This window comes from Pipistrellus kuhlii, unplaced genomic scaffold (assembly GCF_014108245.1).
Source record: "Pipistrellus kuhlii isolate mPipKuh1 unplaced genomic scaffold, mPipKuh1.p scaffold_m20_p_6, whole genome shotgun sequence".
NCBI lineage: Eukaryota > Metazoa > Chordata > Mammalia > Chiroptera > Vespertilionidae > Pipistrellus > Pipistrellus kuhlii.
The window spans coordinates 53,709,356-53,730,729 of NW_023425562.1; the positions used below are offsets into that span (position 1 = coordinate 53,709,356).

General features: G+C 53.6%; 1 protein-coding gene across 1 annotated transcript in view; it reads right to left on the reverse strand.

Annotated features, from left to right (window-relative positions):
- The window catches only part of BPIFB4 (BPI fold containing family B member 4), a 23,215-nt gene extending 4,537 nt beyond the window's left edge, over window positions 1–18,678 (reverse strand). Inside the window, exons 1-13 of the mRNA XM_036419217.2 lie at window positions 18,561–18,678; window positions 17,627–17,689; window positions 16,657–17,173; window positions 15,231–15,335; window positions 14,046–14,189; window positions 12,325–12,388; window positions 11,820–11,880; window positions 10,581–10,672; window positions 8,599–8,802; window positions 5,806–5,859; window positions 4,863–5,033; window positions 2,483–2,550; window positions 223–265 (exon numbers count right to left, since the gene is read on the reverse strand). Of these exons, the coding sequence (XP_036275110.1) occupies window positions 223–265; window positions 2,483–2,550; window positions 4,863–5,033; window positions 5,806–5,859; window positions 8,599–8,802; window positions 10,581–10,672; window positions 11,820–11,880; window positions 12,325–12,388; window positions 14,046–14,189; window positions 15,231–15,335; window positions 16,657–17,173; window positions 17,627–17,689; window positions 18,561–18,666 (1,692 nt within the window). The 5' untranslated portion in view covers window positions 18,667–18,678. The remainder of the gene's footprint in view (window positions 1–222; window positions 266–2,482; window positions 2,551–4,862; window positions 5,034–5,805; window positions 5,860–8,598; window positions 8,803–10,580; window positions 10,673–11,819; window positions 11,881–12,324; window positions 12,389–14,045; window positions 14,190–15,230; window positions 15,336–16,656; window positions 17,174–17,626; window positions 17,690–18,560) is intronic.
- Between the last annotated feature and the right edge of the window lie 2,696 nt (window positions 18,679–21,374).

Below are 21,374 nucleotides of genomic sequence, written 5' to 3' on the forward strand. Positions count from 1 at the left end.
CACCGTAGGCAGAGTTGGAGCTGTGACTCCGTCCTCTGCCCCTCCCGGGCTCGTGGGCCTCAGTTTCCCCACCTGTGAAATAAAGCTTGGCAGGGCTGATGCCAACGCTTTGGAGTTCATTACCTCCTCCTTCTCCCCTCTCCTTCACCACCACCCCCAGCCAACCTCACGGGAATGCCATTCCCAGAAGATCGCGCCCCGGGGCCTGAGCTTGGTACTTACATCAAAATTGCCCACATTTGAGGTTCTGAGGTTCAGGCTGGTCCTGCAGACAAAGTACACAGCCCATCAGAGGTAGTGGTGGCCTGAATCGTGGGGGGCTGCATGGCACTAAGCTCTCAGAAGCGCCCCCTGCCCCCACCCTCCCCCTGTCCCACCAGATCCACAGGAGGGCCTCTCTTGGCCTGGGGGCAGTTAGTCAGAACCGCGGTGGTCTCCACATATTGAGCGCCAACCATATGCCAGCCGCGATGCCCAGGCGCTATACACCACACACTCAGGCTCGGAGCGCAGCAGCACCACCTGGGAGCTGGGTGACTTTGGCCAAAGTACTTCACTTCTCCAGGCCTCCGTTTCCTCCTCTGCACAGTGGGCGGAGGCAAGGCCTAAATGAGGTGATTCCAGTAAAGCCCTTAGAGCTGTGCCTGGCGATGGCAAGTGCCATGTATACATGCGCGATCATCACTATCTTGTTGGATCTTTTCAGCAACCCTGTGTGTGTGTGTGTTTGTGTGTGTGTGTGTGTAGGTGTGTGTGTGTGTTTGTGTGTGTGTTTGTGTGTGTTTGTGTGTGTGTTTGTGTGTGTTTGTGTGTGTGTGTTTGTGTGTGTGTAGGTGTGTTTGTGTGTGTGTTTGTGTGTGTGTGTAGGTGTGTTTGTGTGTTTGTGTGTGTGTTTGTGTGTGTGTAGGTGTGTTTGTGTAGGTTTGTGTGTGTTGTTTGTGTGTGTGTGTGTCTGTGTGTGTGTGTGTTTGTGTGTGTGTGTGTGTGTGTGTGTGTGTGTGGGTGTGGGGGGGGGGGATAGGGGGCACCTGAGGCTCCAGGGTAACTTGCAACGGCTACTCAGGAGGGAGAGCCCAGGCCTCGCACCCTGAGCCTGTGCTCCTGGCGGCTGTGCTTTTCTGGGAAGGAGGCCCGAGGCCTGGGCTCAGGTTTCTCTCCGCCCTAGGAGGGCCTCAGTCTCTCGGCACCTGAATCCCATCATAAGGTGACCAGACGTCCCAATTGTTAACAATTTGTCCCAAGGCGTTTTAAAAAAAAAAAATCCCGATTTAAAAAAAAAAAAAAAAATCGATCGGGACCTTTTTTAAAATGCTGAGGGACAAATTGTTAAAACTCGGGACTGTCCCGCCAAAAGTGGGACGTCTGGTCACCTTATCCCATCAGCACACGGACAATTTCACCTGAGAGAGGCCAGACCGGACCCGCTCACAGGCAGAGTCATTGGAGCTCTCAGCAGAAGAGAAACAGATATTTTATTCCATCCCCACGTCCCCTCCCACCTCCCCACAACACCCAGCTCTTCCCTGCCCCTCCAAGGTGGCCTGTGCTGCTCGCACTGCCAGACAACCCAGCTCGTCACACAGCCCTTCCCATCTGGGCCCAGGGTCGAATGCTACCCCCTTACAGACCCCTGGGCACCCGATTGTGAGCAACCCCGACTGTGGGGCTTGGTAAATACTTGTAAGAAGAGAAACGTATGAACGAGGCACGTGCTGACCTTTGTATATTTAACCTCGTTTACCATGAAGTGGGAATCATCATAACACACAGGCCGAGATCAAGAAGTAAGTGAATTGAGACATATTTAAGGCCCCGCTCAATGCTTGGCACAGAGACAACACCCGGTAGATAATAGCTATGATGATGCTCACGGTGAGCGAGTGAGGATGGGACAGTTACCGGTATCTCCGAGTTTAGGTAAGGAGACTGATTTGCAGAGAGGCAAGGTCAGTGCAGGCTTCAGCGGTCACAGTGGGACTGGAAACCAGGCCTCATGGCTGCAAAGCCCGTGCTTGTAACCATTCAATGCAGCCCCGGCCAGACAGATCATGGTCGGCTCACAGCCCTTCTCTGTGCTCACTGTGCAGCCCCGAGTAGACAAGCCCACCTCTCTGAGCCCCCGTTTTCTCCTCTTTACTGTAACAGCCCCGCCTCCGCAGGACCACAGGGAGGCTAAGCAAGAGAATGCAGGTGAATCCCCGAGAAGAGCCCGCACACATCTTCACCGGCTCATTATCACGGTTGATATTGTTATTATTGGCCGTAGGTTCCTTCTATTAGGCTTACGGCTGCTTCACCCTCCTGCCTGGCTTTGCAGTCACTGCCCGTTTTCACCTTTGCAGCCTCCTGCGTTTGGCCAGCTCTGAAAGCCATGCCAGGAGACCTCTAAGCCCTCCCGTGTCCCTCCGTGAGCTGGCACCACGCACGGCAGCACCGAAGAGGACTCTGGTGGGCAGGGGCCCGAGGCCGCAAACCCCCTTACTTGTCCAGCTTGGCGTCGATCATGAGCTTATCGCCGTCCACGGAAAAGGAGGCCAGCAGTTCCGTGTCCTGGGGGAGAGGGAAGGAGACGGAAGGAGAGGGAACGTCACTGCCATCGGGCATTGGCTGCTGCCTGCCGAGGGCTCCTGGTGCCAGGCACCAGCTAGGGGCCCCACGAGCACTGCGCATAAAGACAGGCTGTTCCCTGAGGTTGTGGCCAAACTGACACCACCAGTAACCTCACCACAGAGTGGATTTTCCCCCATGGGAGGGAAGAGGAGGGGAGGGGCTAGGAATAACAAATTGCCCTCCTTAGTTATTGTCCACTAGTGAGTCACAGCAAGGGCTGAGTGAACACCTCGCAGAAAGACAGCTGCCTCAGGAAGCCAGCGATGGGCCTGGGCGTTCACAAGCTTCTCCCAGAGCGGGTGGGGTGGCCTTCAGCCTGCTGCAGATGAGCCATTGCAGATGGGATTGGGCATTATCGCTGTCAGTCAAAATTGCCCTCCCCTTCTCTCCCCCCATGAGAGAGCATAAGAGGTCCCGAGGGCATGAAGCCTTGTTGAAAAATAAATAAATAAATAAAAAATAAAAATCTGTCTGCTTCCCTGTCTCCCTCACCCCAAAATAAAATAAAGTAAGTTGGTCATGTGAAAAACATGAAGCCCCTAACCAATTCAGCTGACATTATTAGCAATAACAACAATGATGATCATGGGGCTGATGGAGAGGAGCTCTGGGTATACATGGGCAGGGACCTACGGGGCATGCAGATCATTCCCTGAGGAAATGGCTTTGAACTGAGCCTGGAGGTAGGTATGATGTGGCCACAGGAAAAGGAAGGCATGAGCAGGGTCCAGGCCGGGGAAAGGGCATGTGCAAAACGCCGGGGCAGGAAGAGTTTGGCATCAGAAGGGCAGAGCGGAGGCCGGAGAGGAAGGCGATGCAGGACTCCCGGAGGCTGCGTGGGACGGAGCCAGGCCGGCGGGGCAGTGGGCTGGAGAGGCCTCGGGCACTGGGGGTGAGAGCCAGGCAGTGTTCTGAGCTGGATGCAGCCGGCATCTGGGCTGTCGGCGGGGAAATCTCCACACAGTTGGGACTAGTCAACAAGCGCCAAGTCAGGGCCGGCCAACTCCCCTCCCCGGATGAGCATTAGCCTTTTGAATCTCTCATCTGACAATGAGAGGCCTTTCCCCACACTGGGGCTTAGCATGCCCCACCTCCCAGACTGGAAGTGGCCCATTTGGTCTTGATCCCTGGGCAGAGAAACTGGGAAGACATAGCGGACAAGACAGAACCCAAAAGTCTGAGTCCAAAGTTTTAATCAGGGGTGGTGGGGGTGGGGGTGGGGGTGGGGGTGGGGGTGGCACTTGATACAACACATTTCTTTGACAAGTACTTACTAAGCATGTATTATGTGCTGGACCCTATTTATGCTAAGCTCTGGGATCCAGCAGTGAAGAAAACAATTCGCATTTTTGTCCAGCAGTAAACTAGCAAACAAGTGCAGGTTAATACAATGTCAGATTAAGGATACAAACAAAGTAAAGCAGGGAAGAGAGAGAGTAAAAAGGAAGGGAGGGAGGAGGAAGGGAGGGAGAAAGAGAGAATGGAAATGGTGAGAATATTTTAGACAGGTGGGCAGAGAAAGAGCTCTCTGAGGAGGGGAGATGTGAGCAGAGACCTAAAGGGAATGAGGGTGGATGCCATACCGATATCTGGAGGAAGAGCATTCCAGGCAGAGAGAACAGCATGTGCAAAGGCCCTGGGTTGGGACTGTGTTGGAGGGAAGAATGAGGAGCTGAAAGGTGAGCAGGGTGTGCTCGGGAAGGATATTGTGGGCCCTTGTGAGGGAAGTGGTTTGTTTCAGGATTGACAGAAAGCCTTTTGAGAGAGGAGCCGCATGATTTTAAGGGGATTCCTGCCTATGAAATAGTTGTGGAAGTTGCATTTGTGTCTATTCCCTCTTGTGTACCAGGGACAAGAGAGCCAGAACCATCTGTCTAGTTCCTCCTTTCTCCCACATCTGATAGGAAGCATAGCACATAGTGGTATACAATAAATATTGTTGACGGCGTGACCAAGGCCTCCTTTGCCAGGCACTGTGGTATACACCCGTGAGGATAATAATAGCCAGCACTTTTAGATCCCTTACGAAATGTCTTAATGATTCCCTGCTGCCTTACCCCGTGGCAGAGGGAAAGCAATCCAGAGAGGGGGGGTGAGGTGCCTGGGCTCACAGCTGGAAGTGCCAAAGACGGACTTGTACCAGATCATCTGGCCCCGTAGCCACGTCTGTTGCAGTCACTGGTGGGGGCGTGGAGATCGGAAGGTCTGTGGACTCCTCACGAGCACGGGCCGCCCACACCCCAGACACTCACCACGTCGATGACGCAGATGGTGGTCTCCACGTCGTTGGGCTGGGACACCATGATCTCCGAGGTGGCGAACACCTTGACCAGGGCCTTGTCCTTCTGCAGCGTCACGGACGGCGGGTTGGGCACCTGGATCCGGATGGTGAGCGGCATGGACTCGGGGTACTGCTGGAACACCTGTGGGGAGACCCCGACCGGGCTGAGCAGGCCCCTGCAGAACGGGAGGTCTCACACTGGCTGCTGCAGACCCAGCAACGTCACTGGAGTCTTACAAACCCCTCGTAAAGGCCCCAGCCTGCTGCTGGCTGTGAGCAAGGGCTGCCCTTGTGAGAATGGAGGTGATGATGCCAGCAAAGACTGAGGCTCAGTGCCCAATGCCTGACAATGCTCAAGACTGGTATTGACTGCGGTGGAGCCCCCGGAGCCTTCACAATGCCGTTACATGACCACATTCATAGGGTACGTTCTCATCATGTTACAGATTGGAAAACTGAGGGAAACCCCCAGCAAGGTGTCCCAGGCCAGCAGAAAAGTGGAGACTCCAGCCTAGGTTTGTGTCACTCCAAAGCTTAGCCCTTCCTGCCTTTAGATGCTCCAACTGTAAGGTGACCAGACATTCCACTTTTGGTGGGACAGTCCTGCTTTTTAACAGTTTTTCCCATGTCCTGCGGTGTTCTAAAAAAGTCCCGATCTTTCCAAAAATCTGGACTTTTTTAAAACACCGCGGGACACGGGGAAAATTGTTTAAAAAGCAGGACTGTCCCGCCAAAAGCGGATGTCTGGTCACCTTACCCAACTGGGATGAGAAAGGCCACAATGTGAGGCGTCTCACAGGAAAGTCTGGAATGTGGGGGGGCAGAGCATCCCCATCCTGGTGCTGAGTGTCTTCCCTCCAGCTCCTGGGCGGAGGGGGAGGCTGAAGAGAAGGAGACACTCCTGTCTTACGTACCTTGGGAATCAGGGCTCCCAGCGTGGCCGTGGTGAGGGGAGGAAGTTCTTCAAACTGCAGGACAAGAAGAGGCATGTGAGTCCCTGAGGCTCTGGGGACAGACAGGAGCTGCTGACATAGTGCGTAATTTCCTCAGGCTCTCAGCAACCGGGGTGGGGGGTGGGAGGGGCACACACACATCTTCTCCCCGTAAAGCCCCTTGGGGAGGCCCTGCCTGTCTAAGGCAGCCACCGTGTAGACCACGGGAGCTGTTCTGTGGTTACATGGACAAGGCTGGCCACTTAAGCTGACCACAGGCATGCCTTAGAGCACATGTGTCAAACACAAGGCCCGCGGGCCAAATCCGTCCCGCCAGGCCTTGCAATGTGGCCCGCACCGCGCTGTCATCACTGCACTCCGCTGCGTTCCAATCACAATGACAGTTTATGACTGTTCAGTAAACCATTCGGCCCGTGATTTAGGCTGGATTTTAGATTTTGGCCCCTTCTCTGATTGAGTTCGACACCCCTACCTTAGAGGGAAGGAGACAACTTTTTGTCCTCTAAAAATGCAATTGGTTATTAAAACAAAGTGCAGTGTGAGCTCACATGCATAACCAGTGTCGATTAAATGCATGATTCTGCAACATCCCTGAACCACTTGCACTGTTGTTTACTTAATATCTTCTTTTTTCCTTTTTATTTTTATGTTTTTTCAGAGAGGAAGGAAGAGGGAGAGAGAGATAGAAACATCAATGATGAGAGAGAATCATCATTTGGCTGCCTGTTGCACGCCCCTTACTGGGGATTGAACCCACAATCTGGTCATGTTAGTAAGAACAGTGATGGACTGGAATTGAACCTGGGACCCTTCAGTCTGCAGGCCGACGATCTATCCACTGAGCCAAACCAGCTAGAGCTTAATATCTTCTTTAAATTGGCTAACTTTTTCAAACCTCAAATACTAAAGAGTGGACAGCCAGTATCCGTTGACAGAGATGGCAACTATAAAACTAAAGGCAATAGACACAGAACAATGCCCTACCCCCTCCACGGATATTGTTGTCTGTGGAGGCCTCGGGCAGGGGTGGTGGGTGGCGTGCTTGTTCCTTCCGAGTTAAAAAGAGGACACTACATGCTGGCACAAATGGAATCAAAGAGTGACATAATTGGTATGGTGGTGTTTTAGAGAACATCTTGTTCTTATGAGATATATACTGAAGTTTATGGAGTGAAATGTCACATCTCTAAAATCTCAAATTGTTCAACAACTGGTGATGGGTAGATAGGAGACAGATAGAGAGATAGCTACAGAACAAATATGACAAAATAGTAACTATGGAATCTAGGTGAATGATATTTGGGCACTAATAGTGCTATTTTGCAACTTTGCTGAAGGCTTGAAATTTTTCAGAAGGAAAGGTTTGGAGAGAAAATGAGTCTATAACATACCCAAGAGTGTTTTATTCTCATACTAGGGGCCTGGTACACGAAATTCATGCATGGGGAGGTTCCCTCACCCCAGCCTGCATCCTCTCCAATCGGGGACACCTTGGGAGATGTCCGACCACCAGTTTAGATCCTGTGGGATCAGGACTAAACTGGTGGGTGGACATCTCTTTCACAATCTGGGACTGCTGGCTTCTAACTGCTCACCTGCCTGCCTGCTTGATTGCTCCTAACTGCCCTCCCCTGCCAGCCTGATCTCCCCTAACTGTCTCTGCCTTGGCCCCCACCACCATGGCTTTGTCTGGAAGGAAGTTGGACGTCTGGAAGATGGCCGGTTGGCCGGGTCTAATTAGCATATTACTCTTTTAGTGTTATAGTTAGATTATATAGGATAGGATTGCTTAAATGGCGGGGGAGGGGAAAGGAAGGGAGCCTTATTCAGCAGAAGGAGATGCTCGTGGCAGACAAAAACACATAACCTCTATATTTGGACTGATAGCCAGCCATATGCACTATACAACCAAACCAGTCATAAAAAAATTGAACCACTTTCTTACACCTTAAACCAAACAGCTATTGCCTTTAAAACCCCTCCTCAGCCTACACCTTAGGTTCTGCCTTCAAAGTTCACCCAGATTAGGTTCTGATTGGTTGGTTTCTATGCCAGTCAGGTCTCTGGGCCTAACTCTGGGCCTAATCAAAGAAGAGGGACTGATCAGCAGCCCTGAAGGAGGCCCAGAGAGAAATAGAGGCGTGGCTGCCGGTGAAGCCGGGAGAGAAAGAGAGAGGCAAGGGCTGATCAACAGCTGCCATGGAGGCTGTGGCTCAGACCCTGCCTCTCCTCTGCAGGCCTCTCTCTGGACCTGATCTTCAGCCCCTCGGCAGTCAGTGCGGGGTCACCATAGCAACCTAGCATTGACTTCCGATGTTCGGTGGAGCCTTGGTCATTATGGACCCTGGCTCTTTATCTATACAGAGATGCCTCTTAGTTACTCAGTATGAGTGCTTACCAGGTGAAAGGATTCTAAGCATTTACATGGAAATACATACAAATGTATGCATAGTATGCTTTTTACAAAGGATTGGAATAAAATTAAATAAAATGGAATAGTGAGAAGCTTCCTCACCATACGGTTTGATGTTGTTTAATGCCATGTCTGTGAATCACCTAAAATCTTCCTAGGCGCCATGCGCGGGTAAACACGGACATAACTGACACACATCCATGAACTGGAGATGTGTCCAAGGGTGGGCTGTCTATAGACCTCACTTTATAGCAATTTCCCAAAGCCATGGGGACTACAGGGTCAACTGGAAGCTCTCTGCTGCCCAGCCTGCCCCACTCCCACGTGGGGCCATGACTCACCATGCCATTGGTGATGTCAATGTCCAGTGCCCCCTGCTTCTGCAGGAGAGTCAGCACTGAGCCCAGGAAGTTGGCAGACATGGCCAGTTGGGACTTGGTGTTGTCGCCCATGGGGGGCAGTTCGGGCATCGTTGGCCTGGGAGCCTTGGCTGGGCGCCCCAGGGGGTAGTCGATGAGCCCTCCTCCAGCCTCCCCAACCAGAGTCTGGAGAAACAGAGAGGAGAGGGGTCACGGAGAGGGGTGCAGGGAGGGAAGCTGAGGAAGGAGGCTGAAGGCTAGGTGAGGCCCTGACTCTGCCTCCAGGCAGCCTTCCTTGATTAAACCCACTGGGTCTGAGTGACTCATTTAGGCCCAAGATCTTCTTCAATTTGTGATGGTAGAGGGTCTCTGCAGTTCCCACATGGTATGTTGCCCTATATTTTAAATACATGTATGACATCGATCCTTTCCCCACCTCAGTCCTGCCATATGCATTAGCATGTTTATGCACCTGCATAGTACACATTGGTGTATCTACACTCTAAAGACTACGCTCTTGTCCATGGCCTACAAGACACTGTCTAGTCTGGCCTAGGGGCCTCTCCACCTCATCTCGAGCCACTCTCCCCCTCACCCCCGCCTTTACAGAGCAGCCACTAGGGCCTTGTCAGTCCCTGCCACCCCCTGAGCACCCCCACCATGGTGCCTCCCACACACTGCTCCCTCCCCCACACTCTCCTCTTGCATGTTCCATTCATCTGGCAGGTCTCAGCTCAAGTGCCCCCGCCTTCAGGAAGCCCTCCATGATCTCCGTGGGTATGTCAGATCCCTGCTGAAGGCTCTGATAGCCCGGAGCCTTCCTTCACAGTGCTCACCCTCTATACTTGTACATTTGCTTGAGTGATTCTTGGGTGGTCTGTCCCCTCCAATAGACTGCAAGCTCCATCAGGACAGAAATCCTGCCCTGTGCCCCACTGCACCTCCAGCCCCAGCCTGGCGCCTGGCACACAGCAGTGACCAGCAAGTAGCTCTTGAATGGCTAGAGTTGATGCATTTACCAGGTGTGCACCTGCTCGTACGCACAGGCGTGCTGTGTATGTGAGAGCAGGGGTGTGCGCCTGCGCCCTGTATCTGAGGGAGCACGTGGGGAAGCATCTGTGTTCGTTGGCCCATGGGAATTTTGTGTGTGTGTGTGTGTGAGCCCCGTGCACAGTTAGGGACCAGATTCGGCCGTGTGCTGGAGCACTCCAGCTCACAAGAGCCGAGTCCACGCATCTCTCCTTAACTCCGTGTTCAGACAGTCAGTAGGCAGCTTGAAACTGGCCGTGGTGGGAGTGTTTAGACCATGGAAGTCAGCAAACGTTACAAGTCAGGCTTTTCCTTTCTAATAACGAGAGCCGGCTGTGAATGCTTACCAGCACACTACTGGCCAGATTCATTGCTCCAGGATAGTGGTCGGCAAACTCATTCGTCAACAGAGCCCAATATCAACAGTACAACGATGGAAATTCCTTTTGAGAGCCACATTTTTTAAAACTTAAACTTCTTCTAACGCCACTTCTTCAAAATAGACTCGCCCAGGCCGTGGTATTTTGTGGAAAAGCCACACTCAAGGGGCCAAAGAGCCGCGTGTGGCTCGCGAGCCGCAGTTTGCCGACCACGGCTCCGGGAGAACCAAGCCCAAGCAGTGGCTCTAGTAGTGAGAAGCCAGATTGCTTGGGTTCAGATCCCACGTTCACATTTATTAGCAGTGACCTTGGACAAGGGGCTGACCCTCTCCGTGCCTCGGTTTCCTCAGAAGGAGTGCCTCCCTCCAATGGCTGCCAGAGGTTAGATTAGAAATGCGCTCAGTACACAGTGTGGCTGCATGTTTTAACACGGCTCCTAGGAGGGCCCGATCTGATCACAAAAGGGTCCTGTTCAGCACTCAGCAGAAGCCTCCTTCCCTCCCCCGCCGGTAGGAAGAGGGCCCCCTCCCCCTGCCCCCAAGTCCAGTCACTCACGTTGAGGTCCAGCTCCAGGAATTCCCCAGTCACAAGCGGGAGGCTGGAGAAGGTGTACTGGACACTTCCCAATATCCCCAGAGGAACCAGAGCTGCAGGAAAAGGTGGGGGTCACAGGGAGGCACCCTCCCCCTCCCGGACACCTTCCCTTTTTGTGAACCAAGGCAGCAAGGCGCCAACTCCAGGCACCATGGAAAGAGCAAGAATTCTGGACTCAAATCCCAACTCTGCCTCTTCTTTGCTGTGTGACCTCAGGCAAGACCCTGTGCCTCTCTGAGCTACCATTTCCTCCTCTGTAACAGGTTTAACATAATTCCTTGGCCTGTGTTGTGGGGAGGGGGGGGGCAGGGAGGTCCTGGTATGGATACGCTCTGTAAGCTGCCAAGTCCCGTGTGCTGGGCAAGAAGCAATGTTGTGCTTCGTGGGATCCAGCACTTGTGATGAATAGCTTCACCTCTGGGCTCTTTCCCCCCTGTTTTTGGCCACAAGTGGAGCGAGTTTACCTGTCTGGGAAGGCCAGCCTCAAACTGCCTGGAACCCCCAGAGACATGGGCCCACCCCGGAGGGGCCGCCCGGGGTGGCTGCGGAGGTGGCCCAGCTCAGCGCGGTGCCACCTCTCTGCTGTGGTCCGCGCGGCTGCACACCCTGTGGGGCCGGCTGGCCTTAGGGGTGTTCGCTCGGAAACCCTGGGTCGGGTGGAGCTGGAGCCTGGCGCTGGGACCTGGGCAGTGTCCCTGTGTCTCCTGCCACTCGCTCTCCAGGCCCTCTGTGGGCGGAAGCCAACCGCCTCCTCGTAGAGAGGAGGAAGCGGTGGGGGAAGGAGGGGGGCACACACCTGCCGGGCAGAGCCAGGGCTCCACCCGGCCTCCTGGCTCCTAGTGCAGAGCCGCAGCCCCTGGGGACCAGAGCGAAGTCCAGGGAGGCTCTCCCTCAAGGCATCGGCCACACAGCACTCTGAGGTAAGGTGACCAGACGTCCCGCTTTTGGCGGGACAGTCCCGATTTTTAACAATTTGTCCCGCGTCCCGCGGTGTTTTAAAAAATATTCCAAAAATCAGGACTTTTTTTAAAATGCCACGGGGACGCGGGACAAATTGTTAAAAATTGGGACTGTCCCGCCAAAAGCGGGACGTCTGGTCACCTTACTCTAAGGGCCTGTGCCCCACCTCCCTGAGTCCTCCTCCCAGGGGCTGGGCCCCGGGCCGGCACGAGTAGATGAAACGAAGCAGGAAGAACTTACAGTTCACCAGACCCAGCTGGTCGTTCACCAGACCCAGCACGACGTCCACAATGGGGCAGAGCTGTGGGGGGAGAAAGCACGCCGTCCTGGGCACCGCGCAGGGGGCTGCGGAGGGTGTGCGCCAGTAACAACTACACGGAGCCCATGCTGACTGACCTGCTCTGTGCTCGGCACTGTCCTCCCCACACCCCGCCGGGAAGGCTCCCTCATGACCCCCGTTTCACAGGTGGGAAAACGGAGACCCAGAGAGGTGATGTGATTTGTCACACAGCTTGGAGGTGCCCGAGCTAGGACTCAGACTCAGAACCGTGTGATCCCCAAGCTCCACCTCCTTCTCCCTCCACCAGCCCGTCCCTCCGAGTTCCCCAGATCAACCCAAGAACACGCCTCTGCCCCTGGTGCCCTCGGGGCCGCCCTCCTGTTCGCGGCGTTGGAGGTGGAGCTGTGGCCCCTCGGTCTAGGGAAGTCAGTGCTCCCTGCTCCCGGACCCAGGATGGGTTCTTACCAGGTCAGGGAGGACATTGGCCAGGACCCGGTTCACTAAGTTGTCCACCAGGTTGGGGAGAAGCCTGAGGAGAGGGGAGCAGAGTGAGGAGGGGCTCACCACGCTGGGCACACTCGGGGTCCCAGGCCAGGCCCTGTCTGGGGAGAACCTGTCAGTGCTGGAAGCTGCTCTGAAAGCTGGTGGGGCAGTGCACCTTCACCTTAGTCTAGCTTAGGGGTGTCGAACTCAATCAGAGAAGGGGCCAAAATCTAAAATCCAGCCTAAATCGCAGGCCGAATGGTTTACTGAACAGTCATAAACTGTCATTGTGATGGAAATGCAGCGGAGTGCAGTGATGACAGCGCAGTGCGGGCCACATTGCAAGGCCTGGAGGGACGGATTTGGCCCGCGGGCCTTGTGTTTGACACATGTGGTCTAGCTGGATGGGCTAGTCAGGCAAATTGGGGACTTTTCATTCATCCATTAATTCATTCATTCATTCATTCATTCCCTCATCCACCCATTCACTCATGCATTTACTCATTCAACAAACAAATGTTTCTTGAGCTCTGCAGCGGGCCCGGCCCAGGCTGGGATGTTCCTGACTTCTAACTGCAAATGTTGTTCCCTCCTGCTCGGCTGGCCCTCCTCTAATGGACTGTTGGTTGCAGCTTTGCATAATCCTCCCGAAGGACCCAGAAACAGCTCCAAATCGAAGAAATAAAAAAAATAAATAAATAAAAAGCAAAGCCGTGTTAATAGCATGTGCCCGTTTGTGCGAAAAGGCGGGTGGGGAGTAAGAATTCACGTTTGTGTTTGCTTCGTTTGCACAAAGAAATTGGAAGGGGAGCTTGCTGAGAAGGGGTAGATGGGAGGCAGGCTCCTCACTCTGTGCCTTCCTTTTTGTCTCTTTTTGAACCACTGTATTTCCCAGTGGAAATGTGAATTTAGAAATCTGTGAGGTCTCTGTGGGCTGTCCTCCCGCCTCCCCTCATGGAATACCAGGGCCGATCTCCCTCCCACCACCCTGGGGCAGAAACAAAGACTCAGAGAAGCTCACGTGAATCAGACATTCTTGGGTTTGAGTTGTGCAATGAGTATTTCTGCTCCAGAGCTTAGCTAAGACGAGACTGGGGGGATGGGGCCAAGAAATGGATAACACAGGGCAGGGGGAGGGGGGGTGGGGAGTATGGGCATGGGGCAGAGGCCTCAAAGAGAAAAGCTGAAGAGGGCTCTCCCTGCTGAGAGCCCAGGAGTGAATGAAGGGGCCTCCATTCTGAGCTGCCTGATGTGCTCTCACCCAAGACCATCCCCCCAGGAGGGGAGAGGGATTGGAGGGGGCGTGCTGGCCACACACAGACACTTGAAACCTCTCTGGTCAGAGGGTGGGGACTTGGCTGCCTTGTGGGGAGGGTGCAACAGGAAAAATTTCACCCCCGACCAAGTTTGCACTAATGAGCACAAACCCGTCAGACACATACTCCGAAACTCTTAAAAGGTGCCAGGTTCTGCACTAAGGCTTGACATTCATTATTTCAATTCCAACAGGAAAAAGGATCACCCCCAGGTAACCGATGAGCAAACCGGAGTTCAGAGAGGGCAACAGAATTGCTCAACGGCACACAGCAAGGGCTGGTGGAGCTGAGATTTGGATCCCAGGATGCTCCCAGAACCCCTGCTCGTAGCCATAAGGGCCGTGCCACCCACCCCCAAGGCGCTCCACTCCACGGAGCGGTACTCACCCCCGCAGCAGCCTGACTTTGATACCCCCCAGGAGGGTGTCGCATCTCTCGATGACCAGCCTCGGGTAGCCTGTGCGGTCCATGGTCAGCCGGACCTTGGCCGTGATGTTCACCTCCACGGCGATGTCCAGGAAGCCAATGAGACTGGAGGAGACCATGAGGCCGGGGAGACAGAGAGTCACGCCCAGCCTCCGGGCAGCTCAGCCGCAGCCAGCCCTGCTGGCACCTCTCACCCTTCCCGGCCCTGCCCCTGGCTATTATGAATCGATCCTGCTCCTCGCTCATCTCTAGGGATCCCAAACCGGAAGACTTCCCCGGCCCCTCAAGTTATCTGTGAACAAATCTGTGTCCCTCCTCAGTCTGCGAGAGCTTCTAAGGCTGGGGACAGGGGTCAATAAAGGCACTCGGCATATACACGGAGTGGCCAGATTATGATGATCTCTGAACGTATAATAATCTGGCCCCTCGGTGTATTTGTATCTCCAATGGGTACCAACAGTATTCTAGGCTTTTGCTGGAGATCAACCACCTATTTGCCCTGAGCTTTCTATCAGCCAGGGCCAAGGGGAAAACTGATCAGGTGCACGATTTATAGTATCTTTGATATCAAATAAATGAGGCGCTCAAGAGAAGTACACTGAGTGGCCGGAGTATTATGCGTTCAGAGATCATCATAATCTGGCCTCTTCAGTGTAAACTTTGGTTTCCAAGGTGAGCACCCAGTGACCTAACTTTCTAGACATGACCTCAACCTGTAGGGAGGAATCAATGCACACGCCCGCGCTGAGGTCCTCGGTAAGCACCTCCCAGGCGGCGGGCACTATTCAGGGCGGCAGACGCCAGTGGCCAGAGCCCAGAGCCGATTGGAAAAGGGGATGTCAGTATGCCCCGTTGCAGGTAAAGACACTCAGCTTCAGTGATATTAGGGGACAGGCCCACGGTCACACTGCTTAAAAGAGAGTCGGGATTTGAACCCAGGCTGTCCCCTAAGATCTTAACCGTCTCGCAGACCGCCCTCACTGCTGACAGGGGCTAAAGATGGCCTGAGCCCACGGGTGTAAGCCGTGCCCTGGGTGGAAACACATTGGACCTTATTAGTCCCCACAGTAAGGACAAAGAGGCTGACGTGTAGGGAAGGGACCCCCGTGGGATGCTGGGGTCCCCTCCAGGGCTGAGGGCACACACCTCTTCCCGTTGATGGCCACGCGGGTGTACAAGCTCAGGTAGACGCCCACGCCGGGCAGGAGCCGAACGGACACCCGAGGGAGGGTCAGCTCCGCGATCCGCAGCCTGCACGGGACCAAGAGCAGTGAGAGGACAGGGCACACACACACACGCACACACACACCCCGCTGAGGCCATGCCACTCCCCGGGGAGTGCCCTCCCTCACACACTCCTGGGCTGAGTCCCGTTCAGCTGCCCTGACTCTATAGAGACCTGAGGTTTGTGGGTAGAACTTGGCAAACACGGAGAATAAAGGCAAAAGATGCCATGACCCCTACTCCCACTGGCCAGAGGCCCACTCTGCGTGTCCATGCATTTCCTAGGACTCTTTTCAATGTAAAGATGCCGGTCCTTTGGCTTGTCCCTGCCCCGCCAGGCCTGGTTTCTTCCCGCACATTCTCCAATTTCGGCTCAAGGTCCTCTTCCTCCAGGAAGCCCCCCTGCCTCCCCACTGTACACATCCTCATTTCTCCATGAGCTGCTTTTTTTTTTTAAAATATATTTTATTGATATTTTACAGAGAGGAGGAAGGGAGAGAGATAGAGAGCTAGAAACGTCGATGAGAGAGAAACATCGACCAGCTGCCTCCTGCACACTCCCCACCGGGGATGTGCCCACAACCAATGGACATGCCCTTGACCGGAATCGAACCTGGGACCTTTCAGTCCGTAGACCAATGCTCTACCACTGAGCCAAACCGGTTTCGGCTCTCCATGAGCTTCTTACCACTGAGGCAGTGGGAGGGCTATTTCCAGGCGTCGTTATCCATGTCCACGAGGACAGGAGATACGTCTTTTTTTGGCTAGCCTTGAGGCCCTGTCCCCAATGCCAACACAATGCCCAAACCATAGCAGGTGTTCCAACTATTTTTTAATGAAACAGCGAGTGTGAGGAGGAAGCTGGGCAGAGTTGACATTATAATATATACAGGGTAGGGGGAAAGTAGGCTTACAGTTGTTCATATGGAAAATAATACAATAATTAATAAATAATAATGTGAGCATAAACTCCGTTTCATGTACTCACAACTGTAAACCTACTTTGGCCCCACCCTGTATGTATGATTTTAAATCCTTGGGTTTTTTTCCACCTAAACTATGTCACTCTGACCGTTCTACAGGTGGGAACGTTGAGACTCAGAGGACAGGAATGGTCCAAAGTCACACCCAAGTCTAAGAGGCTGAGCTGGGACTCACATTCAGGGCTGTCTAATGACAAGACTCAACACCATCCAACTTGGGATTCTCAAGACGTCCAGGCCCGAGGCCAAGCCCTGAGGTACCCAAGGCTCTGAAGACCATCCCTCCTCCACCTCCAGGTCCAGGGTGATCCCCGTTTGGAGGTTCATCCCGGGGGGCTTGATGGGGGATCTCGGCCCCTCCTTACCCCGTGATGCCTTGCACCGTGCTCAGGATGCCTCCTTCGCCGAGCACGCCCAACACGCCGCCTCCTCCGAGAAGTCCTCCGTCACCGAGAAGACCGCCTCCGCCCAGCAGGCCACCTTGGCCTGACAGGATGCCGTTGTTTGCCAGGATGCCGCCAGAGCCCAGCACACCGCCTGTGCCCAGGGCCCCCGTGGCCACCCCGGGCGGGATCTCTCCCGGCCGCAGCTCTCGCCGGTGAAGCCTGCCCACGGATGCTGCGCCTTCGGCTGACTTATACAGCCTGTGGTCCCTGCGGCCAAGATCACTCTCAGCCGCGCGGGAGTCGCCATTCCGGAGGTCCCTCACGTTCCCATCAGACTCGAGAATCTCCCCGTATCGGTATTTGCCCCCGAGCTGAGCGGTGTTGTCACTGGTGTCGATGTGACCATACTTGTAATTTCCGCCCAGCTGGTGACCCTTCGTATACTTTGGGGGGCGATCTCGGACATGGAAATCGTTGTAAGGAACACCACCAGCACCTCGGGGGTAGGCCATGCTTCTGTAGTCATCGTAATAGGGCCGGCCACCACCCAGCAGACCACCACCACCACCACCACCCAGAAGGCCACCACCACTGCCACCCAAGAGGCCACCACCACTGCCACCCAAGAGGCCACCACCACTGCCACCCAACAGCCCCCCACCACTGCTGCCACTGCCACCCAACAGCCCCCCACCACTGCTGCCACTGCCACCCAACAGCCCCCCACCACTGCCACCCAATAGCCCACCACCACTGCTGCCACTGCCACCCAACAGCCCCCCACCACTGCCACCCAGTAAGCCTCCTCCAACTCCACCCAACAGGTCCCCGCCACCCCCTCCACCACCACCACCAAGCAGGCCCCCCAGAAGACCACCTCCCCCGCCACCTCCACCTCCACCAAGCAGACCCCCCAGGAGAGGCCCGCCACCTCCGCTACCAGCTTTACCCACGGGCACCTCCCTCAGGGCTGAGTGGAGAGCATCACTCCGCTCCAGGTTGCCGGAAATGGCTGTGGAGAAGCAAAGGCGTGTCAGGGGTCCCTCCCTTTCTCCACCTCCAGCCCCCAGGCACTACCTGGAAGCCCCTCTTGGTAAATGCCCAGGCCAAATGGGAAGGTTCCTCCAGTCCCACCAGCCCTGATGTCCCCCGGAGCTCGTTAGCTGCTGGCTTTGGCCTGCTCACACATTCACTAGATTTCAACAGCATTCAGCCAGAACCAGATAAATGTGCTTCCTCACCCTCCCTCCCAAGTGCTCCATACTTTGTAGCTCAAAAACCTGCTTCCTCCTGCTTATCCCACTGACTCCTGGGAAATAGCCAAGGCCACAGCTACTGTCCCCATTGGATGGGTAAAGAAAGTGAGGCCTGTGACACTCAGATAGGAAATGACCTCACTTTTATTCTCCTAATAACCTTGGATGGGAATGGGGACAGGGAGATTAGAGGCAGGAATAATTATAGCTCCCGGTTTTGAGAGCCGTCTATGTACCGGGAGTTGTGCTAAGTTTTCACCAAAAGATCAGCTTGTTTAATTCTCATATCAGTCCTCTGAGATGGGATCTCTGATTGCACCCATTTTGCAGATGAGTAAACTGAGGCTCATAGACTTAAGGTCACACAGTCAGTATCTGAACCCCCGAAAGACTGACTCCAGGACTCAAGCTCTTACTCACTGCTCTCTACTGCCTCATGCATAAAGTTCCCAACATGATGTTTGGCACATAGTAGGTGCTCAGGAAATAGTAACTAAAAGGAAAGGGGGAAAACTTCAGCCCAGAGAGAAGTCACCCACCCGACTGCTGTAGAATCTGCCAGTGAGGAAGGGGATCCTTGGGAACTTCAGAGTAGAAAGAACTGCCCTGCCTCAGGGATGGACTCACCATTGCTCAGCACATCCTTGGTCATCCTGAGGACCACGGTTGAGTCTCTAATTTGGCCACACACAGCTGTCACAGACAGAGCAGCCACACACCAAGCCGTCCACATGCTGGCGCTGCTTCCCTGCTGGAGACAGTGCATCAGATGGTGGTGAATGGCCACCATCTTCCTGGCCAGCAAATGGAACAAGGCACCTCCTTCCAAGAGTCACATCAGGATGCTGTTTATTGAGTGTCTATTATATACCCGATACAATGTGTTATGATTAGAAAGCAGGAAAGATCCCAGGTCACACAGTGGGGTAGAGTCCAGAATTTCTGTTACCACCTTCTGAGTTTTTCAAACTGAAATTAATCTGGAGATACAAAGCAGACCCATTAACTAAACTGCTCCAGAACATGGATGTTCGATCATCTCCCAAGATGAAGGGTTTTTTTTGTTTGTTTGTTTGTTTTGTTTTGTTTGTTTTTTAAATATATTTTATTGATTTTTTTTTACAGAGCGGAAGGAAGAGGGATAGAGAGTTAGAAACATCAATGAGAGAGGAACATCGACCAGCTGCCTCCTGCACACCCCCTATTGGGGATGTGCCTGCAACCAAGGTACATGCCCTTGACCGGAATCGAACCTGGGACCTTTCAGTCCGCAGGCCGACGTTCTATCCACTGAGCCAAACCAGTTTCTGCTCAAGATGAAGTTTTTAAATGAAGTTTCAGGGAAAGAGGTCATGAGGATTTCAACCTGAACAGCAAAATGGGAGCAAGCAGGCTCTGGGGAAATCTCTCCAGCATCTACTCCTTTACTGACCTACCCACCCATCCACTCAGCCACTCAGCCACCTCCTGCTCCAACCATCAATTCTCCCTCTCCATCCATCTTTTCACCCATCCTTGCAGCCATCCTACCACTCATTCATCCACTCACCCAACTGTTCTACTGAACCAACTGTCCATTTCCCCTCTTCAGTCATCTTACCCATCTGTCCTTCCATTTATTCATGATACATCCAGCCAACAAGCCAGTAATATATCCATCCATCCATTTATTCTTCCATTCATTCTTCCATCAGTCCATCCACTTATCAAAACATTCACATAGCCACCCATCCATGCTTCCAACCAGCCAGTCAGCCAGCCAGCAAACACCCTCTCCCACCTCTTTGCAGGAGACAGTTGTATACCATTTGGTTAAGATAAAGGGCTCTGGGTCTTTGGGTGTAATCCTTACACAAGAGACTTTACCTTTCTTTTAATCCTCACCCAAGGATATTTTTCCATTGATTTTTTTAGAAAGAGTGGAAGCAAAGGAGGTGGGAAAGAGAGAGAAACATCAGTATCTTGCCTCCCACAGCTCCCAAACCCAGGTCATGAATCGAACCTGCAACTATAGTATGTGCCCTTGACAGGGAATCGAACCCGTGACCCTTTGGTCCACGGCCAACGCTCTACCCATTGAGCAAACCAGTGAGGGCAAGACATTACCATTTTGAACCTTTGTTTCCTAATCATAACCCATTGCATCAGGCATATATCAGACACTCAATAAACAGCATCTAGAGTTACTGTTTTGGGACTCTAATACCAAACCTCTAAGAAGTGGGTCTTAACTTATGAGATAAGGGGCTGTGCCTGGAGCGGTAAAGCTGCATGTGTGGGTGAGCTGGTAAGCCTCTAGGAAATTTCATTTTGGTGCCTTCATGCCATCACCCACTTCTCTCTCTCCATCATCCCAGGCTGTCCATTCTCCAGCCTCCGAGAGTCACCCCCTCACATCTGGGCCAAACTGTGAAATGGTCGGCTTCAGTCCCCTCCCCCATATTCATCCTCTTTCCCTTTTCCCTGCTCCCATTTCTCTGGAAGTTCTCCAAGCCCCCAAGTGTTTTCTCTCCTCCCACTACTCCCAGGAGAGTCCCAGAGGCACTCATTTATACTAGAATAGGAAAGACTAATATGTGTAAGATCTTTTCTGTCTTCCTCACCGCGTCCTCACCCCACCGCCCATAACTCTGTGTTCAGTGAGGTGCCACCACCGGTTAAAAAGATGGGCTTTTTAACGAAGGGGTTTCTGGCATCGGCGAGCAGCAGACCTCAGCTTCCCCCTGTCAGCCTGGACCCTGAAAGGGAAACAGACTCCTCCTTACCCCTGGAACGCCCCTGCAGCTCAGTCCTGAGAGGTCCTGTTCACTGGCCCCTCTGCTCTGCGCTGAGTCTGGGCGCAGGCCCCTTATATAGCATCTGGAGCCGGAGTCCAAACCCAGGGAGGGAAATACTGTATAATTATGAGAGACCAGGCAGATTGGCTCTGCAAATTGGGCACTGAGCCCCAAAACCACAAGGGTTTGCGGTTTGTGGCTAATTCCAAGAGCTGTGCTCAGCCCCGGATGGTGTCACATGAGCTGGGGTTTATCAGCCCCTGGTCTAGGCCTATTCCTGGAGACCCCTGCTAGGCCCCTAGATGGGTGAGCTGGGAACATCCCCAAATGCATCTATCTCATTTCCAGCTCCATGGCAGGCCCTGTTCACTCCAGGTGGCCTGGGCCGGCAGGATGTGCCCCGACTGGACTCAGCATCAGGCTCAAAGCCTGCTCATTTCCCAGCTCTCTGCATGATTTGAGCCAGCCACTTCCACTCTCTGTGCCTCTTGTTATTTCCATCTGTTAAATGGGTATGATCCCCACCTCACAGGACTTATTTGAGAATTCAGGGAGATGTATATGGATCTGACCCTTCAAATTTGAGGCTGGTGTGAAGAGAGCAAGCTGGCCTTTTTCTGAGCTGCAGGCTTTCTCCCTGTAATTCATTATGAAACGTTCTTGT